Source organism: Solenopsis invicta, chromosome 6 (assembly GCF_016802725.1).
Source record: "Solenopsis invicta isolate M01_SB chromosome 6, UNIL_Sinv_3.0, whole genome shotgun sequence".
Lineage (NCBI taxonomy): Eukaryota > Metazoa > Arthropoda > Insecta > Hymenoptera > Formicidae > Solenopsis > Solenopsis invicta.
The window spans coordinates 72,879-84,290 of NC_052669.1; the positions used below are offsets into that span (position 1 = coordinate 72,879).

The following is an 11,412-nucleotide window of genomic DNA, read 5'->3' on the forward strand; positions in this document are numbered from 1 at the left end:
ACAAAAAGTTTTGTTAATACACATTTAATATTCACTTGGCAATAAATATTTCAAAGTATATTTAGAAGTTTTTGAAAAAAATATACATTTTTACGTCGTTTAATATTTACTGCTCGGTACATTATTTTGTGAAATAGCTTATTCATTAATTTTGATTAGACTATTAAACACTACAGTAAAAGATTTTTCAAGTTTTTTAAAATATTAAATTTCCAACAAATTTTTCTTTAGATTTTATTTTTTTTTCAACTCTATTAAAAAATATGATTATACATATTCTATCATTAATTAGGTATTTTATAATGTTCATTAATTATATGTATGTATATAATGTTGCGGCTCGGTCACCGACCGTCACAACATACGACGAAACAAGTGAGCGCATGCACAGCCGCTATGCGATCCCGCCGTGTGTATAAGACTACACGCAAACAAGTGAGTGCTGGCACCACCGCTAGGTGGCCGCGCCGCTGGAGACCTTCTCGTGAGTCAAGTGCAGCCACAGGTGTTATATCTAGATGCCGACCGAGCCGACTCACCACGACTCACTAGCTCACACTTCAGTGAGATTTTAAAGAAAATCGTTGCTTGTTGTAACTTGGAAACGAATACTCGTTCTAATTTTTTTCCCAATGTGACGTCCCTTGAAAAAAAAGTTGATAAACTTGTTTTAATGAACTGATTTCTGATCAGTAACGGATTATATTTTGTCAGTTAACTGATAAAACATCATCAGTTACTGATCAGTAATCAGTTTATTGAAACAAGTTTATCAACTTTTTTTTCAAGGGGTACGTGTGGAACGCTGTTTTATATTTTTACATGTAAATAATATTTTGTAATGTTATTTAATCTTGAACATAAATTAAAATTATAATTCAAATTGAATCTTTTTTAACAAAAATGAAAAAGGATACAAGAGATTTTTTTTTGTAAATTAAACATTTATTACGTTTACATTATTGTATTGTTTTAATAAATATAATTATTTTTTTCTATGTCTAATATATATTACATATAACAATATGAAAATAATATTAAGAATAACAATAAAAATAAAATAAAGTAAAATAATTTATTTATTTAATTTCTTGCAATATTATTTAAATATCACATAAACATCACAGAAATATTTTGAAATATGACAGTAATATTACTATGAAATATCACAGTAATATTACAGTGATGCGTTTTCGCGGACATTTTGATATTACTGTGATATCACAGTAATATTTCGTGATATTTCTGCAATATTTCATTTGTAATATTGCAATGTAAAAGTGATATTGCTGTGATATCACTGCAATGGATTACGTGCTATGTGGGCCTTTTGCGTACAATCGTAAGGTATTTTTTGTTTTCGACGTCGGGATATTGCAATCATACTCCTTTATTCCATATTTTTCAATGGCTTTCTTTTTGTAAAGACTGAAATTTATACGCATTATATTGATAAATTGAATTAATGATTGGTACAGTTCAACTACGGTATAGAGAAATTAAAAATAATAGTGTTCAGTCGGTATCTCCAGCATCGCCTTAATGAAAAATTCAGAGGTTTTGTCCAATTATAAATAATACTGGCGAAAATTTGTCGACTTTTGTACAAAATTTATTTTTAGAATTAAACCTTAATATCCAAAACATGCGTGGGCAAGATTATGACAACGGACCAAACATGCGTGGAAAATACAATGAATTACAGAAAAAACTTTTGGATATTAATAATTGTGTCTTTTTTGTTCCCTCAGCCCATAGTTTAAATTTATTAGTAAATGATGCTGCTAATATTTCACACAAAACTGTATTTTTCTTTAATATAATACATGAAATGTACCAACATAGATTAAGCAATCAATCTATTGTTGTTATAGAACATAAAATATTAGATAATTTAGAAATAAAACAAATAGTTGCAGATTTTGCAAAATTAAAAGCCAAAAAAGTTCAATTTATTTGAATTGAAATACATAATAAATCTATGTTAATTAATTTATTTTGTGTTTTATTAACTTTCCAACATATAAAACCTATTTCATGTAAGTAGTCATAGAAAATTTTATTTAAAAAAAATTTAATCACGAGTCAAACGAAACAAGGGGCGGCAAAATTGAGCTCGCACGCGGGCGCACTTACGTCTAGCTGCGGTCCTGCTGGATAGATGTGTTGAGAAACGTAAAAAAGATCAAATTGGTTCTATTTTTGCAGATTTAGAGTGAAAGAAGATTAATACAAGTTTTCTACAGTCAAGATGTTTGCTCAGTTTGAAAGTGTCAACGGTCCTATAACGCGGGAATCCGCGATCGAAAATGAAGTACCGCTACCATATGTCGATAATGATATTGTCATTACGGGAATATCAGGTAATTATTGATTATGGCACGACTTACCGGATGCTGGGCATCTTGCCGCTCTATGGGAGCGTAACGTATCAACCAAATAAACACTTTTTTCAGGTCGTCTGCCTGAATCAGCTAATATCGACGAATTCAAAAAAAATTTAATGAGCGAAATAGATATGGTGACGGATGACGAGCGCCGTTGGCCAAGGGGCCTACATGGGCTACCAGCCAGATTTGCAAAAATCAAGGACCTCAGCAGCTTTGATGCAGCTTTTTTTGGAATACATCCCAAGCAGGCACATGTAATGGATCCGCAGCTTCGTCTATTGTTAGAAGCCACGTATGAAGCGATAATTGACGCTGGCATCAATCCTACGACCGTGAGAGGATCGCGTACCGGCGTTTTTGTTGGTATTTCTTCCTCGGAATCGGATGAATTCTGGATGCGAGATGCAGAGACCATAAATGGTTTGTACATTATGAAAAATGGTATCAAATATTTTCTCAGTCAATAACTTTACATTTTTTATCTGCCGCGAAGCAAAGTATTTGTTCAAGTTTCAATTAAACGTAAAAAAATTAAAAAATTATAACACTTATGGATTCTAAATATCTAAAAATTTTTTAAAAATAAGAAAGTAATTGTGATGGTACAGATGAATCATTTCACACCCAGAAAAGTTTCTTCAAAAAAGATTTGTTTAAATCAAAAAAATTTGTTATGGTTAAAGAAAAGTGTATCATTGCTATACGGTTAAAGAAAAATTTCTTTGATTTGAAGAAATTTCTTGATTATTTTTTTTATTAGATTTAAAGATATAGTTTGGTTATGCAATGCAAATCTTTTTTTAATGAAAGAAATATATTAAAATAATTACAATTACGTTATTTATTACATTTCTGTCAGTATTTTCTTTGAATTAAAAACTGATTTGTTTAAATTAAACAAATAAATTAAACAAATAATTTACATATTTACTGTACAAAAAACCAATGATGTCACTTCTTGAAATCTAATAAACTTTTATTTTCTTTAAAGATACTTATATTTTAATTATAAAAAATCTAGTTAAAGAAACAATTTTTTAAACACAATTTAAACACAATTTTTCTCTGATTGTATGTGCAAATAATTGTTTGTATTTTAATCTTTATTATAAATATGTTACGGCGTTAGAAAAATGACACAATTTGCTAAAAATAAATCGAGACATTTGCACTTGTTTTCAGGATACAATCTACTTGGCAGTTCCAGATCTATGTTTGCCAACAGAGTCTCATATTCATTTGATTTTACCGGACCAAGTTACTCGTTAGATACCGCTTGTTCTTCATCATTATACGCTACACATAATGCTGTAAATGCAATACGAGCTGGCGAATGCGATGCTGCAATCGTGGGTGGACTGAATCTCGTGCTAAAACCCAACTATGCTTTACAAGCATTAAAATTAAACATGCTGTCTCAGGATGGCAAATGCAAAACGTTCGACGTTTCAGCTAACGGTTACGTGAAAGCAGAGGCTGTTGTAGCGATATATTTGCAGAAAGCAAAAGATGCACGTCGAGTGTACGCAACGGTGATTCGAACGAAAACAAATACCGACGGCTACAAATCCCAGGGTATTACGTATCCCAATGATGAAATGCAGAATCAATTGTTGCGTGACATCTATACCGAGGCAGGAATTAATCCCGCGGACGTGAGTTACGTGGAGGCTCACGGTACCGGTACAAAAGTAGGAGACAAAGTGGAGGTAACTGCTATCGAGAAACTGTTTTGCAAAGACCGGAAGACTCCTTTGCTAATTGGCTCAGTCAAATCCAATATGGGTCACTCTGAACCGGCCAGTGGATTATGCTCTATCGCCAAAGTACTAATCGCGATGGAAGCAGGCGTGATACCCGGCAATTTGCATTTTAATACTCCGAATCCAGACATTCCAGCCTTGAAAGAGGGACGCATTCGAGTAGTCGACAAGGCCACACCGTGGAACGGTGGTTTCATAGGTATTAATTCAATTGGCTTCGGTGGCACAAACGCGCATATCATTCTCCGCAACAATCCAAAACCAAAACCATCACTGTTATTGCGCATCGCCGAATCGTTGCCGAAATTGGTTGCTGTATCAGGTCGAACAAAGGAAGCGGTGCACGTCTTACTGGATAAAGCAAAAGAGCATCGTAATGACGATGAGTTTCTCTCATTGTTAAGAATGATTCATAATACTAATATTTCCGGCCATGAGATTCGCGGCTACGAGATACTTAACATCGATGGTACACGTGAAATGACTGAAATAACAAGCTCTCAAGAGCGACGTCCAATTTGGTTTGTATTTTCTGGTATGGGCACGCAATGGGCGGGCATGGGCCATCAATTGTTTGGCATTGAAATTTTTCAACGTAGTTTGCGACGATGCGCGGACGCGTTGGCACCCCATGGCATCGACCTCATGAATATCATCACGAACGCCACGGACGAGACGTTCGAGAATGTACTAAATTCTTTCGTGACTATCACGTCTATGCAGGTTGCTTTCGTGGATATTTTAACGTCGATAGATATATCGCCGGACGGTATAATCGGACACTCCATTGGAGAATTGGGTTGTGCTTATGCTGACGGTGCGTTTACACTAGAGCAAACTGTTTTAGCGGCTTACTCTAGAGGCAAGGCGATTATGGAGTCCAAGTTGGAACCGGGCGTTATGGCGGCAGTTGGTTTGAGTTGGGAGGAGATCAAAAAAATGTGCCCACCCGATATCGTTCCAGCTTGTCACAACGCCGCGGACTCGATCACTATTTCCGGTCCGCCTGAGTCTATGCGAAAATTTGCAGAAACGCTCAAGAGCAAAGATATCTTCGTAAAGATGGTGAAAAGTTCCGGCTACGCCTTTCACAGCAAATACATCGCCTCAGCCGGGCCTAAGCTACGCGCTTCGCTCGACAATATCATCCCGAATCCAAAGCAAAGATCAGCCAGATGGATTTCCAGTTCCATACCCGAGTTTGCATGGAGCAGTCCGCTGGCGCAATCTAGCTCGTCTGCGTATCACGTAAATAATTTACTCTCTCCTGTGCTCTTCCACGAAGCGATCGCGCATATTCCAGAGAACGCGATAACAATCGAAATTGCACCACATTGTTTGCTACAGGCAATTTTACGGAGATCGTTACCACCAACGGTGACAAATATCAGCCTTCATAAACGGGATCATTCGAACAACCTGGTCTTTTTGTTGTCTAATGTGGGTAAACTGTATAATGCTGGTGCCCAACCTAATATTTTCAAATTATATCCGTCGATAAGTTTTCCGGTCGGTCGAGGAACACCAATGATCGGGCCTCTAGTCAAATGGGATCATACCACCGCGTGGGATGTGGCTTCTTTCAATCAGATATCGAACCTCTCGGGAGAGTGTATCGTTAAGATAGATCTATCGAAAGAAACGGACGCGTATCTAGCTGGACATCAGATAGACGGACGAGTCCTTTTCCCAGCCACTGGCTATATTCTGTTAGTATGGAAAACTTTGGCGAAACTGCGTGGCACCGATTTTGAAAGATTGCCGGTGGTATTCAAGAACGTGCACTTTCAGCGAGCAATTGTTATGCCAAAAGAGGGAATGATGAAATTCTCGATAACCATCTTCGAGGGAACGGGCGACTTTGAAATCTGTGAAGCCGGTACAATCGTCGTCAGTGGAAATGTCCACGCGTCCAAGGCTATCGAGAAAGATCAACTGAAGCTGCCGCCACCACCAATACCGCCTACCGACAACGAGATTTTGCCATTGAACGCCAAAGACATTTATAAGGAATTGAAGTTGCGCGGGTACGAGTATCGTGATATCTTTCAAGGAATCAAATCTTGCGATAACTACGGCGTTGCTGGTCAATTGTACTGGTTCAATCAATGGATTCCGTACATAGACACTATGATTCAGTTCAGCATAATGTCCACTAGCCATAGACTAATGTATTTACCGACGCGTCTCCAATACGCCGCGATCGATCCTATTCTTCATAAACGACTGGTGGAAGAATTACCAGAAAATGGTGGATTACCGGTGTATCACTATAAGGACATCGATATTGTTAAATCGGGTGGTATCGAGCTCAGAGGATTAAAATCTTCTTTGGCACCTCGACGACAGCAGACTCAAGCCGATCCTAAATATGAACAATACACTTTCGTGCCCTATGAAAATTCGCAAAATCTAGTAAAGGATCCAAAGAGAGGAAAAATACACGCACTCACTGTTCTTTTGCAAATTATATGTGAGAACACGATGGCGTTAAAACTGAAAATCATGGAGATTGCGGGCGAACGAGCTGCGGAAGCTCTTTTGGCGCCGCTTATATTTGACATTTTTAATGGTGAACTAGGCTCGCCTATCGTAAGTAATTTTAATAAATTGTTTTGTGTCATTCAAAATAAAATAATTTTTAATTCAAAATTTCTAGTGTCTTCTTGCGTATATAATATCAAAGATGAACAAAAAGTCTAGAAATAATTAGAAATGAGAAATCTATGGTTGTGCTGATTATGATGACGCGTATATTTAAAAAAATTATTTTATTTAATTACACTGTTTACTTATTTCTTGTATTTGTGTGCACAGCTTTAAAATGCATATAAACTTGTAAATGAAATAAGGCATGTTCCAATTGACTTTATAATTTGTTTCTATTTGTAATTGCTTCTTGTCAAGAGCAGTACTTCCCTCTTCATCACTTAAAATTACTATAAAATCATTTGATTTTTTCAGATTGATTTACAAGTAATCGCAGTTTCTGTCGACAATTACATAGAGAGTTTGAGTCAAATGAACGTGAATGCAAACGTCGTAACGCGAGACGTGAAGTCTGCACCTCTCGCTCAGGATATGCACCTCGTCATAGCAGCGGATATTTTGTCGAATCAGTCTGATATTATTCTCAAAAATTTGGTCGCTAGTTTAAAACCTGGTGGTTTCATTCTTCTGCAGGAGACCGCTGTACAACTGGATTTGAAGATCGCGTTGAAGGAAACTAATTTAACGTTGGCCGGAAAACAAATCGATCCGGTAGGAAAAACATACTTGCTGCTAAAGATACGGGAAGAAAGGAAAGAACCGATGGTCATACAAATCACAGAGAACAATCTCTCGTGGCTGGAGGATGTAAAAACAGCATTGAAGAAATCTGATAGCGAGGATCAAGAAGTGCTCCTTGTATCCCAGGGCGAAGAAACGCTTGGTAAGATAGATAGATCAGAATAAAATCAAAGTAAACGGATCAAAATCTTGTCTTTTTATTCATAGGCTTAGTCGGACTTATGACTTGCATACGGCGCGAGACAGGTGGTGCACATGCGCGCTATGTCTTCATCCAAGACACGGAAGCTCCCAAGTTTGGCTTATCCGTACGGTTTTACGTAGAACAATTAAACAAAGGATTGATGGCCAATGTGCTAAAAGGAGGACAATGGGGCAGTTATCGACACGTACAATTAGATGTAACTTTTAAACAGATACATCATGTTTATGCAAATACGTTGAGGAGAGGAGACCTTAGCAGCTTGAAGTGGATCGAAGGCCCACTTAATTATTATCGAAAATTTCCTAATAAGAAACTTTGCGACGTATATTATTCTTCATTAAACTTCAGGTAAGTTTCAACGTAATATTCATTAAAAATTGATTGAAAATTTAGATAATGAGGACCTTTATCTAGAAAAAAAGATATAACATAAATTATACGAATGATAGGGACATCATGTTGGCGAGTGGTAAACTATCACCAGACATCTTGCCACGAAATATGGCTACGAAAGAGTCCGTATTAGGATTCGAATTCTCTGGGAGAGACGCTGACGGTCGTCGCGTGATGGGCATAGTTGAAGCTAAAGGATTAGCCACCACTGTGGTAGTGGATATTAATTTTCTTTGGGAGGTACCCGACAAGTGGACCTTGGAACAAGCCGCAACGATACCGGTTGCTTACGCGACTAGTTATTATGCTCTATTTATACGGGGTCGATTAGAAGCAGGCGAAAGCGTATTAATCCACGCTGGTACAGGCGGCGTCGGTCAAGCAGCGATTTCCATTGCTTTGCATGCTGGTTGTAATGTTTTCACTACCGTGGGTACGCCAGAAAAAAAAGAATATCTCAAGAAAGTCTTCCCGCAGTTGAATGACAGGCACATTGGCAATTCTCGAGATACGAGTTTTGAACAGTTGATAAGCGTCGAGACACAAGGACGTGGAGTCGACGTTGTACTGAATTCACTGGCAGAAGAGAAACTGCAAGCCGGCATTCGATGCCTCGCGTATGGTGGCCGTTTCATTGAAATCGGCAAGTATGATTTGTCGAATGACAGCCGTATAGGAATGTCAATGTTTTTGAAAAATATATCTTTCCATGGTGTTTTGTTGGATATATTATTCGGAGAAGATGTTGACGAAAAAGAAAGCGCGATAAAAAAAATACTGGTAAAACTCGTTTCGGAGGGAATCGAGAATGGCGCAGTACGTCCGCTCGACTCAACTGTCTTTTCAGAACAACAGCTTGAGCAGGGATTCAGATTTATGGCGACGGGCAATCACATTGGCAAAGTGCTACTGAAAATCCGTGATGAGGAACCGAAGAAGCGCGTACCAATGCCGAAGACAATAGCCGCGATTCGGCGTACTTACTTAAATCCGGAAAAATCATACGTCTTGGTCGGCGGTCTCGGTGGATTCGGTCTAGAACTGGCCGATTGGATGATCAGCCGCGGCGCCAAATTCATCGTTCTCGTATCGCGCTCAGGCATACGCACCGGTTATCAAGCATTACATGTGCGTCGCTGGCGCGAAAACGGCGTAAAAATCGTTATTTTCACGGAAAATGTTACGATATTATCCGGTGCCAAACGCTTGATCCAAGAAAGCAATCAGTTGGCTCCTGTTGGCGGCATATTTAATTTGGCAGCCGTCCTACGTGACGCTCTCATCGAAAACCTGGAAGAAGCCGATTTCAAAACGATTATATTACCAAAAATCAATATTACAAGAAATTTAGACGCGGTATCGAGAAAGTTCTGCCTATCGCTAGATTATTTTGTGGTATTTTCGTCTCTATCGAGTGGTCGCGGTAATATGGGTCAAACCAACTACGGTTTCGCAAACTCGGCCATGGAGAGAATGATGGAAAAGAGGCAGGCTAATGGCTTACCTGGTCTCGCCATCCAATGGGGTGCCATCGGAGACGTTGGCTTAATCATGGGTAATATACTAATATATGAAATAGTTTGAGGAAATAGGAATCTTCTCTCCTTTAATCAAATTTTTGAATGAATCGTTTTTAAACCTTTCCACTTTGCCTTTTCTTTGCATTTGTTAATTCAATCATCTTTATTTTACGTTTTTTTTTCAAAAAGTATAATTTATAAAATAATAATTAAGCGATACCTAATGCACATTTTATATAACGTTGTTCTACATTTATTGATTTTAAATAACACAATTTTTCTTACATTTTTACTTCTTCAGAAATGATGGGAGGTAACGACGTCGAGGTGAGCGGTAGTATACCGCAACAAATATCGAGTTGTCTCGCAACGATGGATATATTCCTTCAACAACCGCATCCGGTGCTGGCTTCTTCGGTATTAGCTAAAAAATATAAATCCGACAATGGCAACAAGACCAATCTTATCGCAATCGTTACCAATATCTTAGGCATTAAAGATGTTGATTCGATTAATCCCAATAATACCTTGGCCGACTTGGGTATGGATTCGTTAATGGGCACGGAGATAAAACAGATTCTTGAAAGAAATTACGATATCGCATTATCGGCGCAAAAGATTCGTGCCTTAACCATCGGTACATTGCAAGAATTATCTAATTGATAGCAATAGTTTAGAGTAGTGATATGCAGCATCTTGTAAACTGAAAGCTATTTTTAGAAATAAGCAAAGTTTTGAGGGTCGCATAAACACACGCGAGCGCGCACACATGTATGTGAAAGAAACAATCAGTTTGTAAAATTATAATTTCTTAATTATTGTAATCGGTGGGTAGTTCGTATCAAATATTAGTTACATATAGATAGTAATAGATAGTTAGTACATCTATTACTATCAATTAGATACTAACTTGTAAAATAATATAATAATATAACAAAAATCTATGGAAAATGTACTGGTTCAGTATTAATATTCGACATATTTTTTTGTCAATTTTTGTATGATATGTTATTGAAAATCTTATCGGTAATATGCTGAATCAGTACTACTATTCTGTACTAATCTACATAATTCGTTTGTTTTCTGTTTCTGAAATCTCTGACTTACAAGGAAACACAGGGAAGTGTCCGCCTCAGATTAAAACGAATTTTTAATATGTTGTAGTACAGATAAAAATAAGGGACACGTATTCTTTTATACGTGCCCATACGCACTTTAAGGGGGTGAAACACCCCTTTGAAGAAAATCGGTTTTTTTCTTTCGAAGTGTATGCCGTCGAAACTATAAGAGATAGAAAAAAATGTTTTAAATGAAAGTTGAATGGCTCGAAGAATAATTTATGACAGCGAAAAAAAAATTTTTTTTTTAATTCTTTTTAATATATAATACTTTATATAGGGGGAAAGTATTATTTATAATAATTTTTAATACTTTCCCCCACCACTTACCTATTTTTTTTCAAAATTTTTATTTTTTTTATAAGCAAAATAAAGCTTATTTTATTACGAATTGAACGGTATATGATAAAGTTACGATACAACATTCCCATTTTCCAAAAATAATTAAAAATCTCTCGATACGCACGGTACGCGCACCCGTCCGCGCGTTCGTGCGCTACAAAAGTGACTCCCTTCTATTTCGACGTGCCTTTAATATGTTGTACAGATTAAAATAAGGGACACGTATTTTTTACACGTGTCCTAATACACTTTTAAGGGTGAAACACCCCTTTGAAGAAAATCGGGTTTTTTCTTTCGAAGCGTGTATCGTCGATACTATAAAAGATAATAAAAAAGAAACTCCCGACTGCTGCCAAAAGTTGGTTTAATAACAAGAATTAAAAAGTTTAA

At 37.1% G+C, this 11,412-nt stretch overlaps 1 protein-coding gene across 1 annotated transcript in view; it reads left to right on the top strand.

Annotated features, from left to right (window-relative positions):
• The window catches only part of LOC105207222 (fatty acid synthase-like), a 32,871-nt gene extending 22,539 nt beyond the window's left edge, over positions 1-10,332 (top strand). Inside the window, exons 2-8 of the mRNA XM_039450471.1 lie at positions 2,209-2,363; positions 2,457-2,810; positions 3,573-6,745; positions 7,118-7,586; positions 7,652-7,997; positions 8,099-9,597; positions 9,864-10,332. Coding sequence (XP_039306405.1) covers positions 2,252-2,363; positions 2,457-2,810; positions 3,573-6,745; positions 7,118-7,586; positions 7,652-7,997; positions 8,099-9,597; positions 9,864-10,225 — 6,315 coding nt within the window. The 5' untranslated portion in view covers positions 2,209-2,251 and the 3' untranslated portion in view covers positions 10,226-10,332. The remainder of the gene's footprint in view (positions 1-2,208; positions 2,364-2,456; positions 2,811-3,572; positions 6,746-7,117; positions 7,587-7,651; positions 7,998-8,098; positions 9,598-9,863) is intronic.
• Positions 10,333-11,412: the final 1,080 nt, after the last annotated feature.